The sequence below is a fragment of the Sphaeramia orbicularis genome, chromosome 7, assembly GCF_902148855.1.
Source record: "Sphaeramia orbicularis chromosome 7, fSphaOr1.1, whole genome shotgun sequence".
Lineage (NCBI taxonomy): Eukaryota > Metazoa > Chordata > Actinopteri > Kurtiformes > Apogonidae > Sphaeramia > Sphaeramia orbicularis.
In genome coordinates this window covers 22889063-22911607 of record NC_043963.1, presented here as the reverse complement: position 1 = coordinate 22911607, position 22545 = coordinate 22889063, and the positions used below count along the sequence as shown (strand labels likewise).

The window sequence follows — 22545 nt, the reverse complement described above, 5'->3', positions numbered from 1 at the left end:
TCCTTTAGGATGATTTAACATGATTTAATTGCACAAATGGAAGAAAATGAGCACAACCTCTGTGTATGGTGATGTTTTGGATTTAGTGACAATGAGCAGAGAGGGGCATTTTGTAAAATGTACAAAATAAAAGTCCCAACATTCTTCAGGTCTGAGCTTTTTCCTTGATAATAAGCAACTAAACTCAAGTTACAATCACAATATTGCCTGCAATAATTTTGCCTTTTTTCACCAAATCATGCAGCCCTATACTGTATGTATTCCTGTGATATCATTAACAGCTGATAATATCAGTTTTGTTCAGCAGCAGACCAACTCTTTAGTAGTGGTGATGCAGGATGGTCAGTTTGTTTATTCAAACGATCAGTCTCAACAGGAGAGAAATCCTTATCCTTACCCCCTTACAACAGTATGATCCCATTCACATGTGGCCACCATGAGAGTTTTCCGCTAACATTACACATTAGTTACTTTGTACATGGACTTCCAAAAACAAGAAAATGTTCTTATGCCTTTTACCCATGCTTCTTTTAAAAGGTCCAACTTTTCACTCTGATCCATTATTATAAAACTGGCTGGATGCCATTACATTTCCACAGCACATTAATCCTGAGAACGCTAGATCACCACTGTCCTAGCATCTCCATTTTTGATGTTTAAAAAATCTTTAGCCACTTTCAACATTCAGAACATGTTAGGGACCATCTCCTAAAATATTGAGGGCATATGCTTTGTGAACAATCAATAATTTAGGATCACATTTTGCAAACATTATAAGATGAATCTAAAGAGATGCAAAGTTTTTCCTTGTCATTAACATACATACACATATATCCATGTAAATGCTGCAGATAAAAGGCATGATGACCATGTGATGATAATCTAACAACGTTTGTGGGTAATACTTGTACAAGTTGAGGTAGTTTAGCCATATCAAAAATGGACAAAATATCACATACAGACCAGTAACAAATTAAAGAAAATATTGATTGGAGATTCTCTTACAGGAGTGTCCTCATTCTTAGGACATAAAGGGTCACAGTGAGTATAAAAACTAATGAAATTAATTAAATGCTATGACTTTGACTACTCGTATACTATGACTGCAGTATCCACATGCTAAATGAGGAAATACATTCTGGTTTTACATATTTTGCTTGACTTTTTTCCATCCCTTAGGACCCAATATCTTACTAAGTCACGTTTAGCTTATTTTTCCTTTAATTTATAACCTGTCTGTATATGAGAGGTACTAATGCTGTGATAACTCTTCATGGCAGAATTTCGTGCAACAACTGTGACTATAATAGAACACCTTTTAAGCCATTAATATCACAATGGACAATGCAAATATCAATCACCACTGCATAGGAATGACATTAAATATATAGAAAGTCTTCCTAAAAGTTAAAATTACTACCTTCATACAGCTTTCATAAATGTGGTCACAATAACTGACATAAATTAAAAAAAAAAAGATCAGACCTTAGTGATAAATAATAGAAGAAGTAACAACAAATAATTTTTTAGTTATCAGGGATAATTTTAATAGGAATGGCCAGCCTTCCCAGGATAACATGAAGGGAACCTTCATGAACGTTTTTCTCTTTTGACGATTTGTGATCTCCTTTTAAGAGCCTTAGTAAGTCCAAAACACCAGAATGCTGGTTTGTTTTCCCTTTCTTTTTGGTCTTTTTAGCAGAATTGGATGATTTTCTTTTCACCTCTGAACTGGACTTCTTCTTTTCAGTGGTAGTTTTGGTTTTTGCTGGAGATGTTCCTTTTACTGTTATCTGAGGCTTCTTTTTTACTGTTGTAGCCTTGGTTTTAGCAGGAGTTGATGTTCCTTTTAAGGTTGTTGTGGACTTCTTCTTTGTGGTGGTAGCTTTGGCTGGTTTTGTGGTTGTAACTGAGTCCGTACCAGAGCTCTTTCTTGAGTGAGATGGAGATATTAATTTATATGAGTTGCCTTCAGTCTTGTTTCTGTTTTCATGAACCTTGCTTGGCTTTGATGATTTCACTGAATCACCCTCTGAGGACTTTCCACTCTGCTGAGTCTGCTTCGGATCTGGCGCGTCTGATCTAAAAGCTTTGTTACGTCCATTATTTTTTGTGGGTAGCGGTGAATCCTTTTTATTGTCTTGGTTGGGCTGTTTTTGCAGCTGTGGGGGTCGAGATGTGTGAGATGGAGGTTCTAGTTGAAATTTAGTGACTGTTATGTCTTTTTTGACTTGCTTTGATCTTGTTTGGCTTGGATGTGAAACGTGTTTAACTGTCACAGCAGATTTCTTGCCGACTGTTCTCTTTGTTTCAGGCTTCACAGTCACTTGAGATTTAGATTTAGATGTATTCTTAGGTTTACTTAAAGTGGTATTTGTGACTTTTGACCTTGATGAGACTTGATTTTTTCGCAATCTAGAAACTGTCTGTATTGTTGTGGTTTTCTTAGTGGTTGCTATTGATTTTTGTTTTCTACCTCTCTGAGAAGTTATGGTAGCATTCTTCGAAGGTAGACCTGGGGTAGGTATGCTTTTGGGCACTGTAGCTCGTCTTGAGAATGGCATTTCTGTAGGTATGATGTTGACTGGAGGCTTTGGTGTTGGGTACAATGGGAGTGGGAGGACTGCTGTGGTGGTTGAAGGTAGAGCCCTTCGTTCTTGGGGGGAACGTGAGATGTGTCTAGCACGTTTCATCTTGTTCATCTCCTGGGCCAGAGCCGTGAAGCCATCAATCAGAATCTCCAACCTCCCTTCGAGTCTACTTAGACGGTCCTCCATGTCTGTGTAGCTCTTCTCCAGCTCGTTAACCTTCTTGTTTTTCTCCGTTAAAGACTGGATAGCGATGAGCTCTTTTAGCTGGGAGCTGAGATGCTTCTGCTGGGCTTCCATGGAACGAATGCCCTCTTTCATATCGAGGGTGTTGCCTTCCAACATGCTCAGGCGCTGGTTAAAGGTGTTGAGGTGAATACGGAGGAGGTGCTGGAAGCTGGAGTGTCTGATCTCTGGGCTTGCCGTGAAGCGGGGTGGGAGTCGGGGTGCTGATTTGTTGGGAGTGAATCTAACATTACTGGTTCTTGTTGTTGCGGGGTAATGAGTGGTCTGGCGGTGAGCAGTGGTAGACAGTAACGTCCTGGTTGGAATGACAGTTGTCCGAATAGTCGTTACAGACTCCTCATCGTCTTCATCATCATCCCCGCTGCCAAATGGTACTACTTCTTTCTCCCAGCTAAAATTGAATACTGCTTCAGCTCCACATCCAACAGGTAGGAAACCCTCTAGCTGCTTGTCCAGGAGTGGATCCCCACAACTGTCTGCAGCTGGCATCTCTTCTCTTAATGTCAAAACAGTAAAATCAGGTATGATGCAGCCAGAAGATGTTCAAATAATGAATGTTGCAAAATTTGTGTCTATCACCCACATCACCTCACCATCTTTGCCCACAGAACAGCAAAGATTCAACAGCCAGACAGGTATCCTCATAAATGCCACATCTACATTTATGTCTTAGAAACCAGGAAGATACATTTGTTCTGTGCACAGACAGAGATCACGTGAGCCAACACCTCAAAATATTGCTGCCAGCAAAGCACAAAGCTGAAGCAAAAAGCAAAGAAATGTTTTTTGGATTTTAAGCAAAGGACAGAAGAAAAGCAAAAGCAAATCTAAAGCTTTCTTCAGGACGTATTTCTCCTTGGCAGTTTCATTTTCCACAAACAATAGAAAACCACCGTACCACTGATAGTCCTATAAGAGCAAAGAGCCAAAACTACTCTTCTACAGAAACAACAGAAACAACCGTACATGTGCAAACCAACAAATCCAAGGAAACAATATCAAGCCGTACAAAACTTCACATGTATTGTACTGACTGGGATGTCAGCTGACACCATCAACTGTAGCTGCTTTGGAAAAACAAGACAGATGCAAACAACAGACATGCTTATATCCCTTTCCTGTGAATGAAACCAGTGGGCGCAAGTGCTAATGCCAGCCACTGCTCTGTGTTGCCGGCACATCCCAATACCCCAAACATTGAGCATCATCCAGACGACCCAAACAGAAACAGAAATGTGGTGGAGGAGGGAAAATAGGGGGACGCACCTCTCACAACGTCGGCCAGTGTATCCAGGAGGGCAGTTGTCACAAGTGGGTTGACCATCAGAGTCCAGGTAACAGGTCGAGGAAAATCTGTGTCAATGAAATGTCGAAAAATGTTTTATTTCCCATAATCCTCTAACATGCTGTCTGCGTTTTTGCAAATGCAGAGCGGTATTGGACATTATCAGCCAACATTAATCTATACCAGCTAAATAAGACTGAGTTTTAGACAAGAACTTACTGGTTATTGGATGCAGTTCCAGGACAAGGGCAGGATTGGCAGGCCTGAGCACCACCCGTAACGGGGTTTCCATAGTAACCAGTCTGACAACGATCACACCTTGGCCCGGCAGTGTTATGGAGACATTGCTTTCAGACAGGACACACAAAAAAATGAAGAGGTGAGATCCAAGGAATAGTTGAATATAAAATACTTTTGAGTGACAGTGTGTTTCCACATGTTGAGATTCGCCAAAAAACCATTAGGGCCTTCCACTGCGGAGATCAAAGCCCAAACTGATGCTGGTAAAGTTGTGAGAAGGAAAGCAGTATAAACCTACCAGACATGCGCCAGTCTCAGGATTGCAGCTGCTAGCGTGACCGTTACAGTCACACCTCTCACAAGTGCCCAGGTAAAGACCAGAAGTGGTTCGACTATATCCTTCAATACACTCCTGTAATGGCATGGAAAAACACCTTAGGTGAAAAACAAGTGGTAACAGGGAGGAATGTGTCTTTATTCCACTACAGCAGTTAGACACACTGCAATTATCATCATAATCTGTAATGGAAAATAAAACGGCACCCTTATAGTGCTATTCCTAACATGCTCTAGAGTATTGCTGCCTTTACTATCTTCCAACAACAACTAAACCATATTAATTTTCTTGGGCAATGTGATGATAGTTTGTAAATGGGTATGGATCTGTATTTTTAAGTGCAATGCAAACCTGACAAGAGGGTCCTTTGTACCCCTGAGGGCAGGCACACTCCTCCACCTCCAGAGCTCGCTCATTACCAGTGGAGTGAGGAACAGCAATGTCCATTCTGATATCTGAGATACTGTTTGACATGAAATAAATTGAAACACTTATTATACATATCATAGTGAAGTTTATGCATGATTACTTCTATTTAACAAAATCTGCAATGCTCCTGGATTTATGCAGAGGTGCTGTATATGAGTGAGATGTTATTTTCCAGAGGAAACTGCTGCTATACCTGCTCTCAGCCATGTTGTCTGCATAGGTGGCCCTGATCATGAAGACAGTAACATCAGCCAAAGCCATCAGGAGGTGCTCACGTGTACATGGCTGCCCGTCAGCACGTCGCCATGAAGACTGTCGGCCAGAAAAAGAAACCATTAAACTTCAACGATCAACAGTTTCAGATTTACGCTACAAATATCAACATTATCCATCCAAAACACACCTCTCTGAAGGTCACTGTGATGGTTTGAGAAACACGTGGGAGGGGCTTGGTCTGAGAGTTGTGCTCCAAAAAGATGCCATTACCCTGGAGAACCACATCTGGCTGACCATCAATCACCAGTGAACGCTGCCGTGGCTCAAAACGCACTGTGTAGCTAAGCTCTCCACCATAAGCTGTCACCTGGTAGCAACATTGTAAAAAGAGAAGTTAGTCTCAACATCTGAGAGGTCAAATGGTGGAAAGGTATTTCACCCCTGCGATACTGTGGGGGAAGTCACAAGACAAGCCTAAGGTTCAAAGGAAGATTGCTGTGTGGGTGAGTGCAGCCTTTCCACTTGACAACATGCTGAGGCATGACTGCGTGGCACAGAAAGAACAGTGAAATCAAGCTGTGCTAACTCTCTCTTTCCCCTTTTCCACCCCTTGTCTTCCACCTTATTTTTAGTTTCCTCTCACCTTATCTCCTCTGAAGCTCTCGGGAAGGACCCAGTAGTAAATATCATTGGGGACACTGGAGAAGGAGCGGTAGACAACTTCAGAGACGCCTCTTTGAGTGATGCCTTCAGAAATAGTCTTAGTGTTGGCACTGTTGGAGAGGGTGAAGAGCTGCCCGTTCACTCCTCCCCGCACCTGAGGACACAAATATTTTGTCGAACTGAGATGTGAACTGGGATTTTCATGCACTTCAGCACAATCACTGTTTGCACACTGCCATCTCACAAAAGTATCTAAAATGAATATGCTGATACAGCATAGCTACACAAACACTGAGTCAAACCTTGATGCCAAGAATATTCACCCCTCCTGTTACCAGTCATAGCTTGGCAACCTACTTGATCTCTATTCCAAGTGGAGCTGGCACACTGTTTGGTGACGCCCATACAGAAACACTGCAGACAGCCTTCAGGATTGGCCTCTGATAGGTGGAAGAACCCTGGTTTACATTCATCACACAGAGCGCCTGCAACGTTGTTCTGCAACATACACACACAACATACGCAAGCTCAAACATAGTACATGTGTTATTAATTTGACTGTTAGAAATGACAGCAGAAAAAAAACATGAGGCATGCCAAGTTTATAAACCACAAATTAACTTCATATTCTATCCTATATGGTTATGAAATAACGCTATTTATTTTGCAGTTTACAATGTTGTATCTATACCTTGCAGCTGCATGGTCTACTGCTGGAGCTGATGGTTCCTCTGTTATCACACTTGGAGGACGTTGCTGAAATGGAAAGAAGATGACATATATGGAGGAAAGTGCACCTGGGAATGTTCCAGCCACTCTGCATACCTGAGTCATGACCACATACTCCAACCTACTGTAACACTAGACCAAGAGACCTGGTGGTAATCATTACACAGGGTTATGCCCTCCTTTGGGTCAAATCACTAGATGACTGGGATGTACATTTCTGGTCCAACTTCTGTCAATTTCAAGCACGAAACAGGAAATATGAAAAATGTTGACACAATTATGACCAAATACTTACAGTTAGGAACACATTTTCCATTAGGCTGAAGGGGATTACCCTGGTAACCAGGAGCACACCTACACAACAGCAAAACCAGACTTTGATCAACATCATATCTGTAAAAATCATCATCATCGCTAAAGCTCTCAAATCTGTTCCTCAGAGTTACAATTTGTGAATCATCTAAAGGCACAGTGAACTGCTTACTCACTTTTCACAGCGTCTTCCTGTGTAGCCAGGTCTGCAGGCATCGCATGTTGCCTGCTGGTCAACATCCAGGAAGCATGTGTCGGAGAATCTACAAAAACCAAAAGTCATAGCCACAGGTTAATTTTTATCACAGATGGTTAATGGGTAGCATGCTGAATGAATAAACCAGTGTTCAAATATCTTTAGCAAGTAAAAAAAAGCCCATAAAGTCCTATGTGTGGTATGTAAGTTTCTGTTAGAGGTCCCATTTGTACTGTAAGTGTATGTGTGTGTGTGGTCTGAGTGGGTCAGTGACCCTACCGACGTGAGGTCTCATAGTATGGGCAGGGGCACGGCTTGCAGTCATCGGGGCGACCTCTGGTCGGGTCACCGAAGAAGCCTGGTCGACACTTATCACACTGTGGGCCCTCTGTGTTGTGTTGGCAGCTCTGTGGTAATGGGAATACTAGAGTCATTCTCTCACAGTGATGCCACTCAAAATAGAATGATGGGAATGTTTGCCATTTTGGAAAATATGCTTATTTGCATCTTGTAGAGAGTGAGATAAGAAAGTCAATATAAAAGCAGAGCTGAGCATAATGACTGGAAGAGAGGTATGTCTAATGGGAATGAAGACATCTCATTAGTTTAATTTGTACTTAAGGCTGAGTAACTACTTCTTAACCAGAAGCAGTGATTTACTCGAGTTAAAAAAATCCTCTTTAGTTTTAAGTAAAAAAAAAAAAAGTAAGCCTGGGTTCCCAAAACTATTCCTTTTAAGTAGACACACACATAAAAAAACACACAAAAAAAAAAAACATTTACCAGACAGTGTCCGCTAATTGGATCACAGGCGCTAGCGTGTCCATTACAGTTGCAACCTGCACAGGTGCCAAGATAGAGGCCACCAGTTACACGCTCAAACCCAGAGGAACACATCTCACAGGACAGGCCACTGTATCCAGGAGGACATCTGAAAATAATGACAATAAACAGTTCAGGTACTGAGGAGAAATGTTGGCAGACGAGGAACAACGTGCAATGAAAAGTAATAAGAATACATCAAACTGGACACTTTAGGCCACAACAATCAAGACACAACAAGCACTTTTTTTGCAATTAATTTCAAAAGCATGTTTTACAAGAAGTTCCAGCACATACACTACACATGTTAATGATTTCTGTGCAGCTCTTCTCACTCTGACCATAACCCTAGTTGCTTGTATTGATAGTAGATTGCTTATTGAGAGCTTGTAAGGCACTCCCATTCCATGATGCTCATGGTTACGGTTATACTACGGTCATACTTCTTTTCTTGGCATACCTGCACTCTTCAACGTCTTTGGCATGACCCAGAGTGCTGAACTCTACTGAGGTGGTATCCATAACAATATCACTAAGGGCCACGCTGACCATGTGGTTGTCATAGATCGTGCGGATACTGATGCTGTCCAAGTTGGCCAGGGTCATCATCAAGTCCTCCCGGGTTACAGATCTGCCATTGGAGTGCTGCCAGTTTTCCTAGAACAATAACAAGGTTAACTGATGCATGTCCATTCTAATGCACCATCAACTATGTTATTCAGTTATGTGATCCTGTTACTGTGCTCTATAAAAAAAAAAAAAAAAAAGGCACTTGTTTTTGCTGAAATCACTCTTCTTAACCAGAGCCTTACTTCAGTGAACTTGATCTCTTTCTGGTTGACCACTCGGGCTGGAGTGCCGCTTCCCCTTCGGTACACAAGCCTGCGCCCATTTCCAACAATTATTACATCTGGCTTCTCCACAGCCTCGGAAAGACCACGGGCGAGTGTGTACCGCACTTTGTACTTGAGTGACCCTCCGTACGAATCAATCTAAATCAAGAAAAAATGGTTTTCAAACATTCAATACAAAATGTAAGAAATCAAATTAATTCATTACGTTAAGGTTTTCATGTTAACCTTGTTGCCCAAGAACTGGCGAGGCAAGGTCCAGAAGGAGTCAAGGTTGAGAAAACGTCGTGACAGGTCGACAAGCTGGAACTCCTCCATCTCAGGGTTAATGAGGAGCTGAGTAGAGGAGAGAGGGGGAGTACCTGGCCTCGACGGGAAGGAGACATTTACACCTAGAGGCAGACACAACAGACATCTATTCAGTCATTTTAGGCTTGTAACGATTGTCAAAGTACACTTAAATAGACCTATTATCTCTATCAGTAGTTGTTATAATGGTAATAATATTAATGGAATCAGTACCTTTGTAGTCCTCCTCCTCAGTAAAACGAAGGCCAATTTGGTTGCGGTAGCGGCCAGTAGCTTTGCAGTTCTTGACAATTCCAGCACAGAAGCAGGGCATGCAGCGACCTTCCACGCTGAAGTGGCCATCAGGGCAGTTTCCTGCAGAAACCAAGACAAAGGTAATTAATATTCTTGGTAACTGTTTATTCAGGGATGAACTGATTCGCCTCAGATTCTGAAGTAAAAAAGGAATAACTGTGCCAGTACCTGGACTTGGGTTTGATGTCAGAGTCAGCACTCCGTCAGGAATACCGAAGACTAGGCCTTTAGCGTTAATGGCCTCACACGTGTAGGCTCCCTGGTCTGTTTCCTTTACATCTCGAATAGTTAGAGTTCCACGACCGTTCTCACTGGTCATGGAGATCCTGGGAAACAAATGAGGTGGAAAAATTGCATCCTCATTGATTAGACATCCATGCCAGCTTTAATTTGGATATTAAAATAAAGCCCACTCTTTGTGACTCCCACTGTAAGAGGTGTAGGAGCTCATTAAATTCTGATGTAATTGCTTAACCACACACAGTAGACTACGCCCAAAATGAACATTCTGAAACAGCAACTTCAGGAAAATGATTTTCAGTCACAGAGATCATGACTGAACAGACTGAGTAAACCAAATACTTCAGTAATTGAAATCACAGGTCTAAATACAATTATGGATGGCTGGAAACAGTTATGCTGTAGTGAAATTATCAAATGCCAGGTGAGAATAATGCACAAAAGACAAATTCATAGCCTTTTTATCATCTGTTACTGAGCAATTAGGCTTTCATCAGAACCAGATGTGTTTCTGAAAAAGTTTCAACACAGCAACATGTGTTTCTCTTAGTGTGGCGTAATTATTTTACTTTCAGACGAGTGTCAGTGATATTTTAGAGGATTTTGACAGCCTTTTCCATAAATGCCAAATGTTCTGCAATACTAGGGGATTTAAATGAAATGTTAATGACTGTATTGGCTTTCATATGAAACCCACCTGGAACTGACTGGAATGTGCCCCCAGTTAAGTCTCCAGGTGATGATGGGGGTAGGAACTCCAACTGCCTGACAGGTGAACATCACCGTCGACCCCCGTGTTGTCTGAATGGACTCCTCCGGAGGGCTAGTCACCGAGGGAGGAGCTGCACAGAGTCAAGAAGATGAAAAACTGCTTAAGCCACTCATTAAATGCACATATACAAAAAGCTGGCATGGGACTGGAATTAGTCCATTCAGTGAAGCTCATAAATGCCTAAAAGTCAGGGGAAATATAATTCTCTGCTATGGATGGACAATTCCCTTTCAGTTCTCAGGAATGGATTCCTCACAAAAAAGCTCTGTGTCTCACGTGTGTGAAAAGAGCTTGGTTCACTGCAAATTAGTCACAGCGTACAAAGGAACTCAGAGGGTGATTATAGAGGAGAAAGAGCGAAAGTGCAACAAGGGGAAAAAAAATGAGAGAAATGTGTGTGTGTGTGAAAGAAAGAAAGATTGTGAGTGCAGACAGCTGCTGGTGTGAGACTTACTGCAGCCGTACTCATCAGAGCGGTCAGGGCAGTCTGGCTCTTCATCACACTGGTAACTAGCAGGGATGCAGGTGCGATCGCTCAGGCATTCAAACTGCTCGGGAGCGCACCTGTCACCAGGACCCTTGGTGGCTATAGTTATTACAAAATGGAGATTTACAACAGCTTTCAGTCATTTGTAAACACCAACTCAATTTGAAGGCCAGAAAGACTAAAATCTCCCTAAATCCTAAAATAAACAGACTTACGACAGTCTATTTCATCTGAGTTGTCCTCGCAGTCGTTGTCTCCATCGCAACGCCAGAGCTTAAGGGCACAGCGACCATTTTTACACTTGAACTCATTGGGTTCACAGGGAGATGGCGTACCTGTGGAACATAACAGCATAAACTCACAATATGATACTATAATAATGTATTTCCTACAACAATGGTATTACGCAATATTGTTTGATACTTGATACGTCAATATACAATACATCTTGAAGTCTGTATGAGTTAAGAGGAAAGAAATACCCATACTGTGTTAACTATCTACAAAAAAAGTACACAGAGTTTTAGCTTAGTCCCTCTATAATACACACAAACACACACTGACTGGTAAAAAATGCTTCAGTGGTTCCATGTTTTAATAATAATGTCATTATTTGGCATCAGTGCATTAACAATGTGTTATAAGACTAAGAATGTTCCTCTATCCTGTACTCCTACCGCTAATAAAACGTTAGAAGTTATTGGAGTGAAGGTGTTTGAAAGTGACAACATACACACAGCTGTGTCACTTACCACATCTGAACTCATCACTTCCATCCGAACAGTCCCTCTGACCATCACACACATAGTCTCGGGGGATACACTCTCCACTCTGGCATGTGGCTTGGTCAGCTCTGCAGGGTCCTGGGAAGATGGAAGTCTTCCTGGCAGTGGTGGTTGTAGTAGGAGCAGTTGGGGTGACAGAAGGAGTGGGTGGTTTTATATCTAAAAGAATAGGGGGAAAAAAAGTGTTAAACTTGTACAGCTATACAATGTACAAACAGGCACCGTAGTGTTAAATATCACACATCTAGCCAGTGTTCCGTGCAGTAGCCAACCGTGTTACAAAGCCAAACGGAAGCCACTCACCACAATTGAGCTCATCACTCATGTCTCTGCAGTCTGGTCGGTTGTCACACAGATATTCCATCAGGATACATGTTCCGTCATCACACCTGTGCTCATCTGGCATGCAGGGTCTGATGCTGGGGGTTACTAAGAGTGGATGGAGGAGGGGATGTTCAAGAATCAAAGACATGCAAGCCAAGACTACAACACAGCCACTACAGAGCACTATCATAGCACAGGCACAAATAAAATTTAAAAAAAAAACAAAACACAAGCTACCAGAGCGTGAGCCACTCAGGCATACTGTAAACACCACAGTTAGGGGAGTACCATGTTAGGTCACAAAACATGATCGCAACACACTAGTTGGATGTTCTCTGACCTTCTGACCACCTTACAGGTTTGCATAACAGCGTATCGTTTTACAATTCTGTTACAGATTCAATAATATATACTCAGTGCCATTAAAAATGCATGGGTCAGAATAAAGTGTATATTTGGAGATATATTAAATTAATTGGTTTGGGGTTACCTTCATATTAAAGAGGTAAGCATTGGTCATTAGAGAATGAATTGTGGACAAATTGTGATCTGCTTAATATGTTTATTCAGTCACTGAATACAGGTACTCAGAAACTGAAAGTGTCATCATTCAATATCAGGTGTGTCCACCTCTGGCTTCCAAACAAGCACAGCAGCGACGACGCATGGAACTGACAAGTCTCATGATCCTGTCCTGAGGGATCCCATCCGATCCGACCTGGCACTCAGACAGTGAGCGACTTCACCACGGCTCAGACCTGCTCATAACATGCTAATGGCACGTTCTCTCTGTTGTATCGTAAGTCGTGGTGTTTTGAGCTGGCAAAAACATTTGGGCGTTCTCTTTGCTGCCTATCGGGTACTGACCACACCTAAAGTTACCTGTCAAGCGTGACTGTACAAGAGATTCGACTCAATGTCCGACATTAAGGGATTGGTCCAAACACTGACATTGCATGCGTCAGTAATGAAAAAAATACAGCTGTTAACTGTGTTATTCATCTCGTGAGCAACATATACAAAATAGGCACCCGAGCAAATCATTTTCTGGAAATTACACCATATGTCTGGATCATGTGTTTTTAATGGCGTTAAGTTAACATTTAGCCAATTTTATTAAAGTATTGCTAACTTAATAAGCCAACCTGTCAAAATCATGTTCATAATTTAAGGCTGAAAAATTCTGATTTCTGGGCTTTGGAGTTTTAATTACCTGCAGAAACCCTATATCTCCTATTTCCTAAACATAACTAACGGTATGTACATAGATAATTGCCATGCCCATATACTGTTGTTCAAATTCGCATAAAAAAAGCATTTCTGGTCAAACTCATGCCATGCAAAAGGAATTCCTGTTCATATCTGCACCTGAGAAAATATGCTCAAACATCAGCTTTGCACTGCTGACCCCATGAAGGCCCTAAAGTCACTGTATAATTTCAACTGAACAGCCAGCACCATGCAGCAGACATGGTACAAACCTGGCATTGCTATAGGTTCCACTGAAGGCACAGGCTGAGCTAGAAATCACAGAGAAATGTTAAGGAAACTGCCTAACACTGCAATGGACCTTCACGTTCTTTTACCACGCAGCAAATATTGTGCAGGGAGCGGAGGTCTTACCTTCCCCGAGCCGTCTGAACTGAAAGCCTTGGACAGATGTGACGTAGGAAGCAATGGCTCCTTCTTTGACCACATTATATAGAACGCTGCGGATCTGTTCATCATTACTGTTGTAGTCAGAACCCACATCCAACTCCACAAATACATCCACACCATCATCTCTTATCTCCTTCCTGCAAGGACAAGAGCGAGCTTGTCATGTATGCAAGAACAGTTACACAGAAAAGCTGTTCAGACTTAATGTTTCTTCAGAATGTAAACAAATTACCAAGTACAGACATGATGAATTATAGACTACAGGCACACACGACTAGCCTTGTTAAGAAATATCGCCTGACCAAAGTAAGACACCCCCCAGGCAGCAGCTGTGGGATATCTACTGTACTTTATGTGTCATAAGGTGTGATTTGTGTTCTTACTTAATGAGGACAACGCTGACTGTCTGGACACCTGGAATCCTGTTGTACTCTGACTCAAGCTGTGGAAGTAAAACCAGACTTGGTTAAGTTGGATTGAACAAGCCTGGCCCTTATTTTGAGACATGAGGTCACACATACTAAAATAAGCAAAGATATAAATCACAAGCATGAACCTTATAAGGTAGTAACAGCTTTAGTGTACTTTAGATGACCACTGTTAAGAAGAGTTCGTGCTGACAGTTCAGTAAAGGGACTTACTGTGTCAACCACTGCGTCAGAGACTTCAATGAAGGCAGCAGAGAAGATGTTCTCAAAATCGGGGGTGTAGACGAGGGAATCCGTGAAGTTGACGAGAGCTCTGTAATATACTTCAAACACAGAGAGGAGAGGAAATTCTGTCAGCTACACCGCGCAATAACAGATGAAGACCACAGGCTCAGTATTAATGTCCATCTGTTGTAGACTCAAGATTAAGTGGTGATGTCTATTAAAGACAATACAGGATACTGTTTGGGGAATTATTAGCTTTAGGAAAGCCTTTGGTTAAATGTTTCTGAAAGCAAAAGCTGCACAGCATTACTGTGGCTTAAATGAAAGCCACATACAAATTATGGCATCTATTTCCATATCTCAATTGTGGTCTGGTCTGTACTAAAACCGACAACTGCAGCGTTGCACCACACGTTGGCCTTAACAAGCAACATACACTGACAGAGGCCTGCTCTGCACCCGCATATGCAAATATCACTGTGAAATTAAAGAACCGAGGCGTGTTTTCCTCGCTGTCTGCAACACGGAGACGCACACCAGAGATGAGTACACAGTCAGTCCTGCCATAAATGTCTATATACACTGTTTATGTACATCAGCTGAAATAGCACGGCCATGATTTGGCTCCAGATCTTTTGAGTGAATGCTTGTGATATCAGAGGGTTGGGACGGAAGAGGTAGTTTAAGTCAGCATCACAACTGTGCCAGCAGCTGCAGAGGAAAACGTAGAAAATCCTCTGTGAGTGACTCTGGAGGGGGGCCTCAATCTTCCCTCCACATGTACCAAGTCAAACACATCATGCAGGCAGTAGCTGGGATTATATCAATGGTGTACAGAGGGGCTATGTTCGCTTGGTGTGGCAGGTCATTTAACATTTAGGTCAACTGGCTGAGCATAAGGTACGTCCACATTACGACATAAGTCAAACAGAAGCAGCAATAAGTTCTCTGCAGCTGCTTTGGAGTGACAGTACAGGCCAGACTGATTTGTTTTCAGAAACCTGGTGGCTGGGAGTACATCCACGGTGCCATGTGTCTCAGCTAAAGGTGTCCTTGAAGGCTGCACTGATCCTGAAAACTGCTACACAGTGGCAGGCCTTACCCTCTTATCATCATGAAGAACTGCAGGGGTGGAAAAAAGTTATGTTTCTTTTTGTTTCCTGACAGGCCAATTCTCCTCTTTTTTAACCTTTTCAATCATTTAAAACTGCCCCATTTACAAAGAATTCTACTCATGTGCCAAGAAAGTAAGTTAAAACGAGCAATAATTTTGTCAGACTTGTCATGCTGACTTATTTTAACACTCTGGTATTATATGCACACTGTCACAAAAAGTCACAGTTATTGCTACATAAATAAACGGTATCCAAATAAACATATTTTACAAACTGACAGTTCCCACTGTTCTTTTGATTCTTAAACACTTACTGTCACCCCAGACCTACCCTAAGATTTATTATCTTTAATCAATTTTTCAACTGTAGACAGTACATATCAGGGTCAGTGCTGGAGAACAGAATACATGCATTTGTATTATGAAAATATGAGTAAATAAGTACGATGATTTAGTTATAGTTACAATTTTAAAATCAATAGGTTGCTTGCTCACACACACTTTGACAGAAGACTCGGAAAATGATGAGATGGGATGAGAACCACTAAAAAACAACTTTTAGAGACAAAAAAAAGTGACAAAGTGATAAAAGCCAGAAGCACTGTTGTTTTCACCACTGGACATGACTCTAAATGAAGAGCTTGATACTGAAATCAAAGCATTTCTTCTACACAGGTGGGTTTGCTTATGAGGATAATTAAACTCTAATGTTATTACGTGATGCTATTATCTTTGCTAAGTTGCTGTTTGTTGATCCACAGCTCAGCTCAGCTCAGCTCAGCTCAGCTCTTTAGTGAAACTACTGACAAAAACCACACAGAAAACAGAAAACTAATATGATTTGTGGTTTCACAGTGACTGTTTTCTTTCTAAATACAAAGATAAGCTGACAGAGCTATAATGTAAACTATCAGCTGATGCAGCACATGAAAGTAATACAGACGTGTGCAAACAATGAGCTGTATACTTTATTCAGTGAGTGATACAGTGTGTGGATACATAGACTTGATTCATTGGTAGTTTTGGTGGTTCTAAGTGTGCTGTGGTTTGCAGCTCCTCACTGCTGTTGATCGTCTGGACTGTCAATACTACACTGAACCCCCTTAAATGGAATACACCATACAAGTTTGCTTTGTTCAAATGAAAATGTAAAAGGCATCACTAAATTGGTTTGGCTTTTCCCCAAACGACATAGTGCAAATAACAGTAATTTGCAAAATTTGCACAGATACTGTTCACACGTCGGATGGCAACACTACGAACCTGTTCTATCACCTGGCAACATGCTATCATCACTCTCGTAAATATACATGCCGCTTTTAATTGGTGTGTTATCTGTACGCATTATAAGCTTTCTGTGTTGTGTGTTTCTGTGTTGTGTTGTGTTCATGACATTAGTAGCCCCCTGTCCAACCTGAATCGATGCGTGCCCAACTACTGCTAAAAGACCAGGCACACTGCAGCCAGAGGCAACAGGTAGCGATAAACAAAAGCAAACAACTTGAACGCAAGCATTTAGTAAAGGCACTCTATGAGAACATCAGCAAATGGCCGAAAGAGGTAACGTAAGCAGTGGCTTTTTACCTGGCAAAAGATATGCAAATTAGTCTTAAAGATCAATGTAAAGAATCGTGAAAAAATCAAGATCATGATTTTATTTTGTTAAAAATCGTGATGTGATATTTTTGCCATATCGCCCACCCCTAAACTAATGCATTTCTCTTATGAAGAATCTTAGTTGTGCATTGAAGTCTTGGCCTTATAATTATAATAATAATAATAATACATTTTTGTCATATCATTGCCAACATCTAACTACATATGTAAAATATCTTGATGAGTTACTTGAGTAACTGACTATTATCAATAATGTCAGCTGTATAATTATGATTCCACAGTCACATGCTTAACCAATGAAACTTTAAATAGCACAGGCCCACTGGGTGCCCCATTCTCCCCCTCCTGCCAATACTTTGTTAGGATGGGCCTGCCAGCCGCTGATTTCAGACGGGCAGTGTGGGTTTAGGGAGGAAGTCAATATTTGTACGGTTTCTTGCAGTAAGATGCTACTTGCCTGCCAAAAATCAAGGAGTCATGTTCTAAGTAGGCATCTGCTGAATCTCTGGTTACAAACACACCAAATATGTCCAAAATAAAAGCACATAAACACATCCACTTCGAACAGAATGTACAAAGGCTATTATACACACACTCTTGGTTTATATGGTTTCTTTCCTTTCCCTTGTCCTTGGTTAATTCCATATCAGTACACATGTGGACAGTGACAGCAGACATTTTTCATGCTAACTCGGAGCTAAGTTAATTAAAAGTTGAAAGATTTTGTGTCTGACAGCCTGTGTGTTCACTGGCTTGTCAATCTGTGGGGAACCATGCTGCCTTATGCTCCACTGCTTGAGTTTTGGCTGGTAAACAGCTGTCGTCTTAAAACAGTTATAATCCCTTTTTCTTACACACCGCATTGGCACTCCGAGGCGTCCTGCTCCTGCTAAGGAAAAGCCTCATTTATGACAAAGTAAACTGAGCACTGCCTATGAAAACACACAGTGTAGCGAACATGTAACAACAGAACTGCAGGCTTTGGCCCAACCTAGCAGGGTGCATGAGTGCAGGCTTTTAGTGTCAGACTTGTAGAAATAATTGTTAGCCCTGAAAGTGGAACCAAAAGACAAGCAACATCAAAGATACTCTTCAAAGCGCTTCATTTGACCCGCACATAATCTCATCAGTTGAGTGGGCATTCGCCGCCAGGTCAGCACCAGCTCACAGCCCCAACTCTCTCTGAGCTCGCCGCTTTGACATTACAGCCTGGCGAGTGTAGGACTACCGCCGCCTGAGCTCCTTTGATGAGACTGCCGGGTTGTGCTCCACTGCTAACAAGCGGCTCTTTTTCCCAAAACCCTATTCTCTTGTACATCATTCACTGTTTCCAGTGGAGGGGGGAATCCCCTTGTCAAACATCGCCACCATCATGGGTGATGAAACTGGCAGGGTGTGGGCATGATGGGTGGGATGAAAAAAAAAAAGTAATCTGGAAAAATTCCTTTCTATTAATTCATTCTACACTCTTAATTCACAAACTTATTTAGCTATTAAAGCTGTTGAGCAGAACTGTGGTGGCTTTGTGCAATGGGCCCCTGCTGAACACATAGAGGCCTATGCAGAAGACAAAGACTTGATTGAGCAGTGAGCCCAGCATGGCCTTTAAAGCCCAGCCGCATTGGGCTTGACCTTCAACCCCCAAGGCAGCCCACGGCATCGACCCAACACCACCCGAGCTGCTGGGAGAGACAGAGGGAGAGTCAGAACCTACTGAATAAGAACAAGTCCAAACCACTGTGCACCAGTGATCCCATCAAAATCCTTTAATAACACACTGGTTTCTCTCCATTTGTTTTTTTCGCATTTCTTTTCTTATATATTTTCCTTACAGCCTCAAGGCTTTCTCTCAACTTGATGCTTGTAGAACTGACCCCTGCTACTTAACCCTTTTTTTGGTTACCAGCCAAACAATACAGAAAAACTCAGCTAGCCCTGCTGTGCTCTCCCACAGCTTGTAGTGCGACTAAAAAAACTCCACTGTGTAATACTTCTTCACTCATGTTCTAGTGATTTTGTGAAACAGCTGGTTCATATATTTGAAAAGAGACATCTGTAAGAGGTTGACATCGCAAAAGACACTTAATTAAATTAGACTGAGGAGAACACTTTTGTGCTGGCTGTCCACAAAGAGATATAATTCCAAGATCTCTTCAGAAAGATGTTTTCAACAGTGAACTGCAAGTGTTGTCACTCGAATGAGATGAGCTGTATTACTCGATGGAACAGTCTCATCATTTTCCACTGTGATCAGAAAACACTAGGGAAATGCCTGCACTTGGAAAAACAGTTCAGCTGGACTCAGGCACCACATGCCCAAGCCGATTCCTCCTTGGAATGTTATCTGAGAGTGCTTTTGGAAATAAGAGTGCATAACTGAACGGAGCAGGTGACAGGAGAGTATGCCAAAGACAAGAGAGGAGAGAAACTGCTGCATAAAAAGAGAAAAAAGTGCTTAAGGACTTACTGTAGCTTTGTTCATTTGGGCTCTGTATGCTCCCCATATGTGAAGAGTCCAACCACGGTGCTATTGCAAGCAATGGGAGGCAAGGAGCGAGAGACAGAGGGGTGAGACGTAACGCAGAGGTCGACAGGGCACAAAAGGAAGCCAAAGGTCAAGGATCAAACAAAAAAAGCGACACAAGGACCAGGAGTAGGACCAAGTTAGGCAGGCAGGTGCAGAGGGGTTAAAGTTTCGGGAACGTTAGAAAGGAAATGATTGGAAGCATGGAGAGAAAATAGAAAGTGACAATCAGAAAGAGAACTGCTACAAGAACTTTCTCAACAGAAACAGGTGTAAAAATCAGGAAAAGTCTCCAAACTGGTCAGAATGAAAATACTCTCAAGGGAAATAGCATTGAAAAAACAAAACACAAAAAAATAATGAGATAAACGTAAAAAACGGTCCAAGAATTAAAAGTAATGTTGTCATTGCCATTACTTATGAGACTAGACAAGTTAATATGAATTCTGTGTCAGTACTGTCAACTGACCCACTAATCAAAACCAGCCCTGTGTTGTGGATACGTGTTCTTAATGAGACAAAGGATGCTGGGAGCCTGTGGCGTGCTCAGTCACTAATGAGCTCAGCCGCTGTCTGTCTGCAAACACGCACGTCCGCTTGCATGACAGTGTCAAGGAGAAAAGGGTCAGGGGGCATCTCTTAGAACTGACTCCTCTTTAGTTCAACAAAGGATATCTTATGAACCAAACACACATGTCCACGTGCTGCTCTTTGCATCTCTTCTGTCTGACACACACACATCCACCCTGGGGCTGGGCAGTGATGCAGGGAGGAGCACTTCCTGTTTTTTTCTCCTAAATGGAAAGAACTGAGTGGCATTAAACCAGTTTTCTCACCAAAAGTTAAACCCTCCACATTGGCACAGGCAACAGTGACCACGTTCTGTGTTGCGGTGAGTCATTCATTCTTCCACTGCTTTGGATGCGGTTTTGCTGAGGGACATGTTCTGAAATGTCAACTGAGGAGGTTTCTTGACAGTTCTGAACCTTGGGTGGGTTTTAGAAGTCATGGACATTTTCTGTCACGGCCCTTTAATGAAAAATGAGCAACATGTTTTATAAATAAATCATGATTACAAATGGTGTGATTTTTCTTTTATTGAGTAAAACTATTCTGTGGAATCCAATGTTCTGATCCAGATTGTGTGAGAGTCCACTCCATAAACTTCGACAGACAGTAGTAAACAACAGCTCCTCCATAATCAAGTGAGTATGCTGGATCCAGCTGTTTTACAGCTGCACCTACAAAAAACATATGGCTTCTGATACTCCAATAGCTATAACTGTGGCATGTTCTACAGAGGACAGCTCTATAAGAAGATTTACTTATTTAATGATAGACTGAATGTGTCGGTACCGTCAGGTGAAGAGCATTTAATGTAGCTATAGAAGTGAATACACCCTAGGCAAGAGATTCTAAGTAAAAAGCACTATTTAAAGTTTACAACATCCGAGCCAGGAAACAGCTGAAAGAAAACTTGCCCTACCCAACCATCAGAGGTCTCCCTCAAGAATAGTGACCCAAACTAATTAAAGCTAATGAAGCATCCGCTACTTCAAAGACTGCAGATATGTTGTGATCCTTGTCAATGGGAGCAAGAGCCAGACCGAAGGGGTTACTCCTTTATTATCACTCCTGACTCACGCAGACTAGGCTGTGATCCCTGAAACAAAGCCATCACTGTATGAACAGACAGGAACTAGATGAAATGACAGATAAGCTGTGAGTGATAAGTCACAAATGGAAGAGTACAGTTTTACTTGATGCGAAGAAATCTCTTAACAGATCCCAGTGGAGGTATCATTTGATATGGACACTCCCTTGTGTTAGATCAGGAAGCCACTGTGCAGCTTTGTCCAAATAATCACTCTGATCTGGGAAAACTATAGGACAATTGAAAACTCAGCCAAAAATCACAACTTCCCATTCAGTATTTGTTTTGTAACAGCATTAACCATTTACTTGTCTTTCTTTTAGGGGCACTCTCCTGCAAGAGTATAGATCATCATAAAGGTCATGAAAATAAACAGATAGATAAGTTACAACCCTGTCCTTGACACTGCCCTGAATAAAAAAAGAAAAATCCAAACAGCTGCACACACTCTCTTTCAATGAAAAGCCTCAACATCTCTTTCCTAAAGAGGAATGGCACAAGCCAGTTCTCCAAGGCAACACATTTGTTTTTGATACAACAGAGTGGAGCATCATGGGGCTAGGTAATAAGGCTCAAGCCAGTGACTAAGACCGTTCGGAAGTAGTGTTTCACAAAAATGCCCACCCGAAGTGCATTATGAACATTCACAGTGACAATTGAGTCTTTGTGAATGGAGGCCGCAAACTTTTATTAATGGCTAACAAAATAATCTGACATAAGTTACATCCTTACGTCCTTTAACAGCTCAGATGAAGGTTCTTAGCAAAGTTCTTATTCTACTTTTACAACAGCAGTGTTCACAGATGGGAGTCTGCCACCTGATTATATTGTGATGCAAGTGTTTTTGTAATATTGGCCTGGTGAGTCGGTGTTTGACCACCTTGAGGGCCCCCAGCAGTGCAACAACAAAGAGCTCACCAAAATAGCTGCAGCTGCCATCACTTGTCCCTCTGTGCAACTTATGCGAGAGGCTCCTTCTATCTGACACTCAAACTAAAACACACACAGAAGCCGTACCACTAACATCTAATAAACTGACTGTGAAAACAGCAGAGATACTGGGTGGGTGGCCTGGCCTTAGGCTGTCCAAGGACCATCTGAGCATCCTGGCCAAGATGACAGACAGCCTGACATTAACCTGGTGTACTGTTGCATTACAAACACGTGTTTTTTTACTAGAGATAACACAATCTGAAGTG

General features: G+C 41.9%; 1 protein-coding gene across 8 annotated transcripts in view; it reads right to left on the bottom strand.

The window, feature by feature from the left end:
* hspg2 (heparan sulfate proteoglycan 2) overlaps positions 1-22545 on the bottom strand; it is a 122342-nt gene that overhangs the window by 69081 nt on the left and 30716 nt on the right. For 6 of the 8 annotated variants that reach the window (XM_030139143.1, XM_030139146.1, XM_030139147.1 and 3 more), the window contains exons 4-31: positions 19636-19695; positions 14426-14535; positions 14168-14226; positions 13749-13921; positions 13607-13645; positions 12105-12230; positions 11769-11960; positions 11232-11351; positions 10984-11115; positions 10455-10599; positions 9686-9843; positions 9437-9577; positions 9143-9306; positions 8876-9055; positions 8524-8720; positions 8025-8172; positions 7521-7648; positions 7222-7308; positions 7029-7087; positions 6696-6760; positions 6362-6502; positions 5985-6158; positions 5529-5708; positions 5319-5437; positions 5048-5159; positions 4658-4771; positions 4339-4466; positions 4101-4187 (exon numbers count right to left, since the gene is read on the bottom strand). In XM_030139143.1, coding sequence (XP_029995003.1) covers positions 4101-4187; positions 4339-4466; positions 4658-4771; positions 5048-5159; positions 5319-5437; positions 5529-5708; positions 5985-6158; positions 6362-6502; positions 6696-6760; positions 7029-7087; positions 7222-7308; positions 7521-7648; positions 8025-8172; positions 8524-8720; positions 8876-9055; positions 9143-9306; positions 9437-9577; positions 9686-9843; positions 10455-10599; positions 10984-11115; positions 11232-11351; positions 11769-11960; positions 12105-12230; positions 13607-13645; positions 13749-13921; positions 14168-14226; positions 14426-14535; positions 19636-19695 — 3538 coding nt within the window. The remainder of the gene's footprint in view (positions 1-4100; positions 4188-4338; positions 4467-4657; positions 4772-5047; positions 5160-5318; positions 5438-5528; positions 5709-5984; positions 6159-6361; positions 6503-6695; positions 6761-7028; positions 7088-7221; positions 7309-7520; positions 7649-8024; positions 8173-8523; positions 8721-8875; positions 9056-9142; positions 9307-9436; positions 9578-9685; positions 9844-10454; positions 10600-10983; positions 11116-11231; positions 11352-11768; positions 11961-12104; positions 12231-13606; positions 13646-13748; positions 13922-14167; positions 14227-14425; positions 14536-19635; positions 19696-22545) is intronic. The other 2 variants (XM_030139145.1, XM_030139148.1) reach the window with 2 other exon arrangements.